General features: G+C 42.7%; 1 protein-coding gene across 1 annotated transcript in view; it reads left to right on the top strand.

Annotated features, from left to right (window-relative positions):
* The window catches only part of SERINC5 (serine incorporator 5), a gene marked incomplete at its 3' end in the record, with an annotated part of 36,882 nt that extends 33,047 nt beyond the window's left edge, over positions 1–3,835 (top strand). The window contains exons 10-12 of the mRNA XM_082497429.1: positions 2,509–2,548; positions 3,228–3,375; positions 3,688–3,835. Of these exons, the coding sequence (XP_082353555.1) occupies positions 2,509–2,548; positions 3,228–3,375; positions 3,688–3,835 (336 nt within the window). The remainder of the gene's footprint in view (positions 1–2,508; positions 2,549–3,227; positions 3,376–3,687) is intronic.
* Positions 3,836–13,560: the final 9,725 nt, after the last annotated feature.

The following is a 13,560-nucleotide window of genomic DNA, read 5'->3' as shown; positions in this document are numbered from 1 at the left end:
AATCAGAGCTTTTGTGAGAATCCAAACATGCAGAAGCGTCTGATGAAGCACTTGGTGTTTGCAGTAGCTGTGCATGGGGAAGCAAAACACGTTTCCCTGTGGGAGCGTGTCAGTGTGGGAGAAGCTTCCCTCTGGCAGGACACTGTGACCAGACGGGATGCCGGTGCCAGCACTGAGGAGCCAAGTGCCCGGTGGCTCCTCGCACCGACCCCAGCCCTCGCAGGTGGGCAGCCTGCCAGCAGGCTCAGCATCCAGCACCGAGAGGTGGCCCGGGTGGCCTTGGGCAGATCTGGACAGGACCTGCGCCTTCCCACCCTATGCTGAGGAAGGGCAGCCAGGGACAGGCATGGGGGGAACCGGAGAAAAAACAGCCACCCATCATGCCCACCCACCTTCCTCTGCCAGCGTTATGCTGGCAGAGGTCTTGCCCAAAGGGCTTGGGGCTGCGGGCAGGGTGGGGGCGGCTGGCACAGTACGGACGCTGGATGCAGCCCCCTCACCGGGAAGGTCCGGCTGGTCTGCCACAGTGCTTACCAATGGGATTATTTCCGGACCGTTTGGTTTTAGAGAGCAGTACAAGAGCCACTGAACCTGAATATAAAGAAATGACTGGTGAAGAGCAACTAATTGCACTCTGATTGCTTTCCCTGTGGCAAAGGGCCTTTGTCTCCCAGGCGGGAGCGTGAACATGAACGCAGCTCTGCAGTTGTTTGTGGTTACAGAGGGTCTGTCGGCGTCTGAAGACGACTGAGCGTTACGAGGGGTTAGTGGTGTGTGTGCCAGCGTTGCTAATTGCATCACTCTGTGTGTGCAAGGACTTAATTGCAACTGATTAGAAAGTTTGAGGGAAACCAGCACTTGATTCAGAATGTGTGGCCCAAGGGGAGCTCAGGCTGGCGCTGTAGGTGAAGCTTGGCACAGCAGTAGAAAGAAATACGGAATAAGGGTTTTATTTAAACTCTCAGCCAGTCTGTTAAAAAAGAATGAGCTTTTTTGGCTTTTCATGAATTTATGAACTCAGTGAGTACTTGTAATCATGGATATGCAGGGTAAAAACTGCCATTTGATGTTTCCATCAGACATTTTACTGTAAAGGCTTACTGCCTGTTTTTTGAGGGTGTTAGGAAAACTTGCAACTGGCACCTGCTGATCAACAAGACAGGCTAGAACACAAAGTATAGAATTTCAAGGGTAAATATTTATTCATGTTCATGAGACGTTCCAGCCAAATTGGGGCACCCAGAATGTGGTATTACACAAGGTCTCTGTACACCTCCACCATTCAGGTATAGCATGGTTTGACTAACACCCACACCACCATTTAGTAGTCATAGTAAAACTTTACAAAGCAACTATGTTTTTGCAGCATTCTTGCTTCTTGTCTATTGATCCAGATGTCCCTTGAGTCCATCTTGCGATAGTTACTTATCTATGATGCTGGGAGGGCTTCAAAGATAGGTTAGAGAGGCTAGGATGCTGGCATTATCTTTGTTATCCATGGGTACCTTTCGTCCTTCATGGACAGCTCGAAGCTTCCAAGAAGAGAAGTCCTTATTTCCAGGGCTGGGCTGTCCTTTAGTTTGTTTTACTTAAGCATGAACAATACCAAAGTCTCCAGTAAAACTCCACTACCTCATTACATTGCAGTGTATTCTGTGAACTAATATGTTAATACAGGTAATACACTCTCATACTATAAACACTGATTGATATAATAGTTAGGGAAGGGAATTTTCCTAACAGGGTTCATTGTCAGCCAAAATAAATCCCAGAGTAGGATTTTATCAGGACAAATCATGTTGGTGATGCACTACAGAAAGTGCTGACTTGTACTGTGGTCTGGTGCAGAAAATGCACTTACACGTTTATTGGATGGTCAGCACCCTTTACTCATTTATATTACCACTCAACACAAGAAGTGTCAATTTCAGCTTTCCTTTTTCCCTGAGTTAAAAAAAAAATAGTCTTAATTTAAATAAAGCAGTAAAGCCGGCTTTCTGTTTTTACTTACTCTGCTTGTACTCATTCTGGCTCCATTTCAGCAAATTGTTTCAAAGATAAGTACACTTGTGATTTAGGATTGTGCAGCTGTGATTTCCAACCCATGCAGCAGGGTTTTAAAAGTTCTGTATGCTTTCATTTCAGTAGAGATTTTTTTTATTTAAAAAGCACTTAGATGCAAGTCTGAAGAGGTAAGCTTCTCAACGCAATTTTGTCATAAGTATTTGCACCAGTGTTTGACCTTGAGTTATGTAAAATGGATACAGTAATTCTTTAAGAATGATTAATTTGCTCCAAACCGTACTGAGTAGGTTTTTCCAAAGCTTAGAAACTGCTGTTGTGAACTACTTGGCAAATACTAATTTGAGTTGTGTGCTGGTTGGAAATACAAACCAGACTTCTCTAAATTAGTGTCTGTAACGTAGATATAACAGACCTTCTTTCACCAACTGTTCTGCTTCTTTGCTGTAGCACAGACTCATACCCTTCCTGTTGTCTGTTCCACAGGTAGCTCGTTGCTGCTTTTGCTGCGTGCCCGACGGAGACGGTAATTACATTTCACTGCACAATTTACCTCACTTGTGGCTTTCACACCACAGCCAAGAGGGTTGGGACACAGCTGCAGATGGGGAGCTGCTTGTAGCCTCATTCTATAGCGTATCAAGCTGAAGCAGCTGAAGTGCTCAAAGTTAGGCTGGGGAAGGAAGCAAGAGATGTAACAATACCATTTTAAAACAACAGGCTAGTTAATAATTCCTTAAAGGACGTTTCCTTACTGTGGCATACAAAGAGTAATCTCTGCTCTTGGCATGCTTGTGGGTGTGACTAGCTGCTGGATTTTTGGCTCAGCAGCTCTGCAGGGACTGCAGTTCAGGAGTGAGTTAGGAAGGGAGCGTCCTGTTTGCAGACCTGGTACAATCAGGGTTATCAGCTTGGACTTCCCAGAAGAATATCATAGAAGTAGAGCAATCTAAATGGCCCAAATGCTCAAAAACTAGCCAGTAGGCCAGGAAGCTGATACAAGGCAGGATTTCAGTGGCAGTCCAATTTCTGCTACTAAAGGTTTAGACCCATGCATTGAGGGCAAGGGAATATTCAAGTGTTGCTCTGTATCACACTTTCCTGAATCGCACCATAGATGTTCTGCTGTGTTCTTCATGAAGGCAGATGTTGTTTTCAGTTCTCATTAAATTTGAAAAAGCTTTCTTGTTTCCTGTGTCTTACAGCTGATGCTAAAGAGCACATTGAAAAAAGGGGAGGCCAGACTGTGATTTATGATGAGAAGAAAGGCACGGTGTACAGTTATGCCTACTTCCACTTCGTTTTCTTCTTGGCTTCGCTCTACGTGATGATGACAGTAACTCATTGGTTCCAGTAAGTGTATTTCTTTAAAGCTGAGAAATTAATGTCTATCTGCATTGAGGCAGGGAGATGTGAACAGGAACTTCTGCCCTTAGTGTGTCTCCTCTTCTTTACTTAAGAAGCTGGAAGAGACATTTCAAGTCTTTCCCAGGTGATGATTGAGTAAGTCCTTGCTCTGTAAAGAGCTGCTCTCCTCTGTGTTGTGTCTAGATTAACCTAGTTGAAGTTTGTGACGCACTTGGAAAAACAGAGGATACTGCAGTCTGAGATATGAATAGTAAGTTTATTGCTGCCCTTTTTTTTTTTTTTTTCTTCTCTTAACAGTTATGAAAGTGCTCAGATTGAAAAATTCTTCACTGGAACCTGGTCTATCTTCTGGATTAAGATGGTCTCCTGTTGGGTTTGTGTCTGTCTGTACTTATGGACTCTTATTGCTCCACTCTGTTGCCCAACCAGAGAGTTCTCAGTGTGAACACTCAGAAGGTCCTTCTGTGTTTTTCTTTTTTCTTTCCCCCCCCCCCCCCCCCCGTTACAAATAAAATACAACAGTCATTTTGTAATGAGGAAGCACCTGTTGCCCACTTATCATAATGTACCAGTTAGTAACATTTTAGTCAGACTAAACAAATGATCAAAGTTTTTTTTTACCTTTTTTAATTGTCATGAACAAGCACTGCCCAAGGGAACAAATCTGTTCCAAAACTTTGTAACACTGATGTGAGGAGTGTGGGAAACACAGTTGTTGCATGAACTGGAATAAGTGAAATCCTTTTCAAATAACTGACAATCTTTCTCTGGCTTCATTGGCAAGAAAAGAATAGATCATGGTGGAGAAGTATCTTCTTCCTTCCTGTGAATGTTGGATATCATCTAGCAAATATGCATTACTTTTTATACTCTTTTATTAACTGTGTCTTTTACAGTTTGCAGTGATGATTTGGACTGCTGTTCTGTACAGCATATAATTCTTGTAAGTAGTATCCAGATAATTTTTTCCAAAAACATAACTAAATACTTCTGTAGAAATAGAGAATATGTAAGAATTTGACTGCCAAAGCATCTACTAAAAATTGTTTATCTAAATATTAAATATATTAAGTTATTGTATACCTAGATTGAGAAAGGAATGTACCAATGATAATAGAGTATTTATTCTATTATAACTTTAAAAGGCACCTGAATATTTTATGCAATTCAGATCTGGTCCACAAAAATTCTTAAACTCTGAATTTTGTCCAACATTGCTTTGCCAGCTCACTTAAACTGAGGGTTGTATGTACTGCATGGGGATTTAAGATACGGTACATTCTTTATTCAGAATATTTGCTGTTGAGAAAATGCTTATTACACGAGCACTGACAGTTGCTGTTAAGTTTAACAGTGGAGTGCTCATTTACTTTTCTGCCCTGCTGTTTCAACTTGTGTCTAAAGATCTCCCAGGATTTTCAGTTCTATTTCCATTACTAATTTTATAGTATTTTAAATGCAGTGATGGTCAGAAAAAGACCATAGTGCGTCATCTTCCTTTTCTGTCTGTGTGTTGGTTGGAAAGTATTCTTTCTAACTGCTATATTTTTATACTCCTCTGTTGATGTTTTGCTGTTGGGATGGGAGTTAGCCAACCAATCCATTAATGGAGACCAAACTTCTTTTGGAGAACTGCTATTCCGAGCAGTGGGGTAAGCAGTCAGAAAAACAAAACCAGAAGACACAAATGTAACAGCAGCTGCCTTAGTCAAAATGACTGACTTGACAATATTAAACTGTACCATGCCTCTTTTATTTGCTTTAAGCAGGTGATTTGATGGCAGAACAATAGCTCAGATGCCCTAAGTGCTGAATAAGGTTGAACCCACTATAGTTATCTACATTCCAGTGGGGTGAATTTATAACTTATGATAATCCCAGTGGTTTTGTCTTCTCTCTCTTTCTATATATATACACATACAATGTGAAATATATAGGATATTAACAAAATCAGTTGATTTAGCAGTTCTTTTTTTTTGAAATAGGGTTGAGCCTTAAATCTTCACCCAATGCTTTCTGCAAAACAAAAGCACAACATAGAGGCCAATGAGATGGCCAAAGTATCTGCATGCCTTATTTGTTCTGTTGCAATAATTGATGGCTAATGCATACCTGGTGAGTAATTCTAATATAACATATCTCAGTTCTGCTCTTGGTTTCGTTGACTTTCTTAGCTGCCTTGTTGCTATGTTATCCTAGGGCTTCTGTCCTGCTTGGAGCTTGCTAGGGGTGCGATCTTCCCAACCCCATCCACTCTTACCTCAAACAAAACCTACAGGTCTGTAGTCCTGTATACTTATACCACCTATCCCAGTGATTAGGAGCCTCAAAATACATCTGTCGTGAGATGTGAGGGAAGGAGGAGTCTGTCCAGAGATGACTGTCTTGCTGCTCTTCTCCTTGTTTGGGCCTAGGGAAAAAAAGCAGTTGAAGTTTAGCTTTGACACTCAGTTAGAAAAGCAACAAATAGCTCTGGAGATGGAGGCAGTTTTTTTCCCTTCCTTTTGCTTCTGCTGGGAGGTTCTGATCTTGCCAAGAGCTCCACTAGCATGGAGGCCTGTCAGTATGCCTCTGCCTGCATTTGGAGTCCAGCCATGCAGATCCTTCTGCAGCAGAGAAAGGCATTTGCAATCTAGAAGCTTTTATCTGTCCCACCTCTAAGATAAGAGCTTATGGGCTGTGCAATGATGACTAACAGTTGTCCCACCTAACTCATAGCAGCTATTCTGACAAACAATATTGATCCAGTGCTAGAGCTGTGAGCTGCAATTGAGATAGTCCAGGCTCTTGCTCGTCTCTTGGCGAATCTCTTCCCTAAAGTACAGAGGCTCACAGGAGTTGCTTTCTTGTGCCATATGTGTTGTACTATAAGAAACCAAGTATGTTTGTTTTTTTTTTAATTAGTAATGTTTTTTATAACAGAACAATCTGGGAAAAGAGATCTACAGAAGAAGGCATGGACTATGTCAAGTTATAAGGCAGGGAATGGTAACTGTTCTCTGGTTTGATAGCAGGCATCCCAGTCCCAAATGTGGATAAGCATAGAATCATAGAACACCAGGTTGGAAGGGATCTGAAGGATCATCTGGTCCAACCTTTCTTGGCAAAAGCATGGCCTAGACAAGATGGCCCAGCACCCTGTCCAGCTGAATCTTAAAAGTCTCCAATGTTGGGGAATCCACCACTTCCCTCAGAAGATTATTCCAATGGCTGATTGTTCTCATTATGAAAAAACTTTCTTTTGTGTCCAATTGGAATCTCCCCAGGAGTGACTTGTACCCATTACCCCTTGTATTTTCCATGTGACTCCTTGTAAAAAGGGAGTCTCCATCTTCTCTGTAGCCACTCTTTAAATACTGGAACCTGGTGATAAGGTCTCCCCTAAGCCTTCTTTTCTCAAGGCTGAACAAAGCCAGTTCTCTCAGCCTTTCTTCACATGGCAGGTTTCGCAGTCATTTGATCACCTTTGTGGCCCTTCTCTGAACCCTCTCCAGTCTGTCCACATCTTTTTTGCGTAGTGGGGACCAAAACTGAACACAGTACTCCAGACGTGGCCTGACAAGCACTGAGTAGAGTGGGATAATGACTTCTTTATCTCTGGTGGTGATGCCCTTGTTGATGCAGCCCAGCATCCTGTTGGCTTTTTTTGCTGCAGCAGCACACTGTTCACTCATATTGAGCTTGTTGTCTACCGGGATGCTCAGGTGCCTTTCTGCAGAGCTGCTCCCCAGACAGGTAAATTCCAGTCTGCGCTGCACTCCTGTACTATGTTTTCCCACGTGCAAGACCTTACACTTGTTCTTGTTGAACTTCATAAGGTTCTTGTTTGCCCACTCTTCCAGTCTATCCAGGTGTTCCTGCAGGGTGGCTCCCCCTTCAGAAGCGTCCACTTCCCCACTCAGTTTGGTATCATTGGCAAACTTCATCAGGGTACACTTGATCCCATCATCCAGATCGCTTATGAAAATGTTAAACAGCATTGGGTTCAATATTGATCCCTGGGGGACCTCATTTGTGACAAGCCAATTTGAAAGGGAGCTATTTACCACTACCCCGTGGGTGCAGCCTGTCAGCCAGTTCCCCACCCACAGACCACCTGTCTAGACTGTAACGCACCAATTTCTCTAGGAGGAGGCTGTGGGGAACCATGTTGAAAGCCTTGGACAGATCCAAGTAGACAACATATGCTGCTCTTCCTGCATCAACTGAGCAGGTCACTTTGTTGTAGAAGGTGATGAGGTTTGTCAAGCACAATTTGCCCTTTGTGAATCCATGCTGGCTTTTCCCAGTCATGTGCTTCATTTGACTTGTGATAACCCCCAGGAGGATTTGCTTCATAATTCTCTGAGGGACTGAAGTAAGACTGATGAGCCTATAGTTTCCTGGATCCTCCTTTAAGCCCTTCTTGCAGATGGGGGTGACGTTAACCTTCTTCCAGCCTTCTGGGATGTTCCCTGATCTCCATGACTTCTCAGAGATTATGGAGAGTGGCCTTACAGCAACATCAGCCAGCTCTCTTAACACCCTCGGGTGGATAGAGTCAGGGCCCATTGACTTGTAGGGGTTAGCTACTGTAGTAGTTTGCATACCAACTCTTCCTTCACTGACGGTGGGTCTGTGTTTGCATCAACCTGGATTGCTGTTCCCAAGGCCTGGGGCCCAACAGTGCTGGTAAAGGCAGAGGTGAAGAAAGTGTTGAGAACCTCTGCCTTTTCAGCAATGTTGGTGACTAATTCACCTTTCCTGTTTAACAGCGGGCCAATATTTTCCTTCTGTTTCTGCTTGTTGTTTATGTACTTGAAGAACTGTTTCTTGTAGTGCTTGACATCTCTGGCCTATTTGAGATGGAGGTGAGCTTTTGCTTTTCTAACTGCATGTCTGCACATCCTGGCAATGCCCATGTGGTTTTCAACGGGTATTCGTCTGGTTTTCCATCTCTGGTACGCTTCTCTTTTGGTTTGAACAGGCTCAGAAGCTTGTAGTTAAGACAAGGGGGTCTCTTGCTCCACCTACTTCCCTTACTGTTTTTGTGCTTCCAGGAGAGCATTCTTGAAAAACTCCCAGCACTCACAAGCTCCTTTATCGTCCATGGAAGCTTCCCATGGAATCCCTCCCAGCTGAGCTCTGAGTGAGATGAAGTTTGCTCTTCTAAAATCTAAAACCTTTGTCGTTGTACTAATCTTCAGTGTGCTCAGCAGGATCACAAACTCCACAATATTGTGATCACTGCAGCCAAGGCTATCACTAACTGAGATATTACAAAGCAGGTTTTCTTGGTTTGGGAGTAGCAAGTCCAGCAGTGCCTCATTCCTGGTTGGCAAATCTAATACTTGTGTGAGGAAGCAGTCCTCTACACATTCTGGGAACCTGATGGGTGATATGTGAGCTACTATATTGTTCTTCCAACAAATGTCTGGGTAGTTGAAGTCACCCTTAAGAACCAGGTTCTATTGATCTGAAGCTTGCTTAAGTTACCCAAATATTGCTTCATTGTCCTTTTCGTCTTGGTCTGGAGGTCAGTAGCAGATGCTTACTGCAAGATCCCCTTTGGAGATGAGCCCTCTGATCTTGACCCAGCTGCATGCAGTAGGGCTTCCACAATCACCTAGTTGTCTTCTATACATTCAAGGTTATCCTTAACATAGAGCACAGCGACTCCTCCTCTTCTTCCCTGCCTATCTTTACAAAACAGCATATAGCTATCCATCGTGATCTTCCAGCCAAGTGAGTTTTCCCACCATGTTTCATTATTTCTATGATATCATAACTTTCTGACTGTGTGTGGAGCTCCAGTTCCTCCTGTTTGTTACCCAGGCTGCACGCGTTGGTATACATTCACTTGACATTGTTGGTCTTCTGGTTCTTGTCTTGAGAGGCAGCTAAGGAACATTTGTCGCTGCTCTGGTTGGTCTGGCTTATTCCCCAGTTGGTTGCAATGGTGTGAGCGTTGCCACTTTGGACCCTGCCCTCTGAGTCCTTTAGTTTAAAGTTTGCCTCACCAAGCTGGCCAGCCTGCTGCCAAAGATTCCCTTGCCTCTTCTAGACAGATGGATCCCATCCCTCCCGAGCAGGCTATAGTCATTGAAGAATGTCCCGTTGTCATAAAAGTCTAAACCCTCACAATGGCACCAGCCACAAAGCCAGAATTCAATTTGCATTATACGTCTATTTCTGGCTGCACCCTTTCTTCTAACTGATCTTAATATTTATCTTGGCTAAGGGATGTTCTTACTTGTTTACAAAAATACTTATTTTGTGTAAGCAGTATCTGCCTGCATAAGGACTTCCCGTGCCTCATTGTGCTCATTTTTTTTATTGTTTGTATTTATGGAAATAGGTTTTGCACAGAGGAAACAGGGTTGTAAAAGGAAAGTCCACAGTGAGGCGGGAGTCCATTCTTCTTACACAGCACTCACCTCACTGAGTTGCTCCTTCATCCTTCCCTTCCACCAACTATTAACCTTAAGCATCTAGATCTGTGGGTATACATAGGGTGGGAATGGGGCAGTACCTGACTGTACTGCTTTGTCTGCGTCTGAGCAAACTTTGTGGGAAAAGACCCTGAAAATAACTTTGAGGACCTATGTGTCCATGCTGTGACCCTAGATCCAGCTATGGATCTCTAGGTCTTTCTAAGGAATCAGTAACTGGTGGCACCTGGGTGTGCAAAGCCTTGAGTTCCTCAGTGAGACATGGCTTCCTGCTGGCCAGGTAAATGTTACGGCCTTAGCATTCGCTATAAAATCTGTACTGTGAACTTCCATGTGCAACTACTTAGCAAAATCCTTAGCTAAGGTCTAGGATTCAAATGCCCAGTTCATAGATTCCAAACAGTTCAAGCAAATGAGCTTCTAAAACCTTTTAAGAAGTGCCTTTATACCCATTGCTGTGATAGGTAATAATTCAGGTGGCACTGGAACTGGAAAACCTGAACTGAGCGTGTGACTGGGTGATGCTGCCTTGTACACTACACCAGTGCGTACAAGACACGGTCAGATCTGTGGTGCATGCGGAAGACCAAATAAGCTGTGCTTGACAAACCTCTGGGGGTGAGACTGAGAAGGATATTACTGTGCAGTGGAAGGTGAACTGGGAAAACTCACAAATAGCCTGATGCTTTTGTAAGTAAATGAGTAGTTGTTGCTTACATTTACATTTAAACTGTAAAGGCTTAGCTTTCTGTCCCCATACCTGGAAGTGCAGGTAACGGGTTAGCTGTGTGGTGTCTATCCTGCCTTGTGCCATGATTGTTCATTGAATTTGTTCCCAGACATAAGCGAGCGGTGCAGCATTTCTGGCTCCGAGTATTTTTGGGCTGTGTGGTATGAGGAAGCTGTTGTTCTCTAGTCTTCCTGTCTTTGTAACGAGTCCTCTGCTAAGTTTCCTCTAGTTAAAGTTGAATTCGAACTAATGTCATCGTTTAATGGATTCTTGGAGGAAGAGACCGTGTTAGCAGAAGTTAGTTCTGCTGGGAACATGAAACAATTCTATTGGCATTTTCCTGCTTTTTCAAATTTTAAGAAAGGTTATTTGGAACCTCACTGCTGCACTGCTGTCTAAGACTGGAACAATTTTTGTTTTTCTCATGAAGGCTACCAAGAGCCGCAATCGTGAATGGTTCTTGTTTGGGGTAAAATTAATAGGACGGACTCGGATAGCGAGTCTCTGAATCCAAATAGCTGGACTAACAAATGAGACCATAAAACCTGATGAAGAATGCGTGGAAAGCAGATGGATATGCTTGTTTGCTGTTTACCACCAAGTTCCTTAAAGCGTGCAGACAGCCCTTGCAGCTGGATGCCAACTAAGGAACTCCACTGTGATCACACATCAGAGTTATTACAAGTTTGTGATACTCTTAGCTTTTCAAGCCTATCCATGAGGTTCAAAAAAGCTTGTGCTTGCCCAGCTAACTCGGTAAATCCTGGCTGGGCTGGGCCACTTTCGTCTGAAACGGGTAATTCAGTGTTGCTAATGTAGGTGTAGTCCAGAGAGAAGAGGGCTGATCCCCTCACAGAATCATAAACACTGCATGTCTATTTATTTATTTATTTTGTGTTTTAGCACCTTTTTACAAATCTAGAAGCGCTTTGAGATTATAAGCTATGCACATATAACTGCTTCATCGGCCACTGGTGCAGCCATTTCTGGGATAGAACGTTGCTATTAATGAAGCAACCGTTGCACTTGCGAAAAAGCTGATTTTCAACAGTTTTGACCAATGCATCAGGAAAATTTGGGAACTCAAGGTAGTGCTGCTTGAACTTTGGCTAGCAGCCCACGTTGTCATGGGCATCTCTGAACAGATTGGTAACAAAATAATGCACTGACTGCTTTTAAAACATGCTATAAATAATTTATGCTATAAACCGTTAGGCTTTTCTCCTAAATAAATTCATGAAGCAAAATACCACAAGGCTGTACCTGTGTGGCTAGATGAGCGAGGTTATCTGCAGCTAAAATTTTGCTCTCATCTTTCCTTCTGGGCTTTAGAAGCAATGTCTTTTGCTTGCAGGCTGCATCTCCTTGTCTTATTTGCCTTTTTCTCCTTGGATTTGTTTTTTAAAGGCATTGTAAACCTGCTTCACTCACATTCTGCTTCCTGTCAGGTGGGATGTCTTTGGTGCTAGAAACTTGCAAAGACTTCTTTGCCAGGTCTTGTCAATCCTTACCTTTTTATAGCAGGACAACCTGCAGTGTTGAAGCAAGGATCATAATTTCTTACGTGTATCAGTTTTCCTCTGTGAAAACTGCTTCTTTGTTTTCTGGAGTGGCCTACAAGTTCTTGTGGGAGGAAAACACATAATCAGCGCCCTGACATTTTACTTTGTGTTTTCAATTTTGTAAACAGTAGTTTGAACTGAGTGTTTAACATGACTGTACAAGGGAACACCAGGGGTCAAGCACTTAGAAAGCTTTGGCTTTCTGTACTAGTAACAGGATACGTAGCTTGGGAACTGGTATGTCTCTGCATTGTCAACATCCTGACAGCAGAATGCCTGAGTGCCCCAGGATGGGGATGCAGACACACAGCCCAGGGTTTGAAGTAGAAACTTTGGGAGACTGTCATGACGGCTGCTTTTCAACCTTTTTAATGCCCAAAGAAACTCAGTAGGTTTCAAGTGGGTCTTAAATCCAGTTTTGTTTCAGTTTGTTTTGGTTTTTTTTTTTCTCAAACCTGGTTTTGACTCATTCCACACCTGTTCAATAATGATATTTTTTTTTAAAGTTGGAATTTGTTTCAGATATAAGCCACGTTGGCTTCCCCCTGATTACCAGTGTCTGGTAGAGCTCCCAGGGCCGTAGTGTACAGCCGTTTGCACAAACTTCTTCAGAGCCACAGTCATCAGCTTTGAAACTGCTCCAGCAGCTTAAAGCTTCCAGGGCTTTTGCTCGCCAGAGCTGCGGGGTGCAGCACTGCAGCCGTGCTTTTGCCAAAGAAGCCTCAGTGTGAAGCCAAGAAGAATTTTGGAAATCTATGGGGATATAATGTCTTGTTACTCATACTGTAGCTCTTTTTTTCCTCTTACTGATAGATGTCCAGGTGCTTAGGTGTCGTTGGGCATCCATGCAAACTTAAAGAGGGGAGAATTAACTTTCAGAGAAAATTGTTCAACTTGTCATATACAAGCTGAGAAAATAAATACAGGTTCACTGTCAGCTTTTTGTTTACCACCCATGAGTGGTGTTCAGTCTTGTATATGCCATGTTTGAAAACTGGATGCGAAGTAGTTAATATGTAAACACTTTTTCTTAATGGTGAGGGGTTTTTAATTAGTCTTTTCCAAGGTTCTTAATATCTCAAGGGAACTTTTCGGTGTGTATGTGTGGTTTTATTTTATTAAGCTGTAGCCCGGTGAAGTGGGGGTTTGCTAGTTTATTTAACTTTTTTTTTTGCGAGTGTTGTGATCTGTAGTAACTGTAACACTTTGACTTTTAAGGATTGGTAAAGATTTCAGAATTGTAAATCTTAATTATAAAATAGGTAACAGCTTTGCCTTTTTTAAAGCATGTTAATGGTTTTTATGGACACTTCCTTTTGTATACTGAGTGAATGTATTGTTATAGATTTAATGTTTAATGGACCAATAAAGTTTTTCTTACCTTTAAAATGAATTGTTGTGATATGTAAAAGTTGAAAGTCAGCTCATTCTAGAAGAAAGTTTAAAA

The sequence above is a fragment of the Vanellus vanellus genome (genome assembly GCF_965231255.1).
Source record: "Vanellus vanellus genome assembly, chromosome: Z".
Lineage (NCBI taxonomy): Eukaryota > Metazoa > Chordata > Aves > Charadriiformes > Charadriidae > Vanellus > Vanellus vanellus.
Note: the sequence above shows the minus strand (reverse complement) of the source record. Positions and strands in the feature narration are given on the sequence as shown.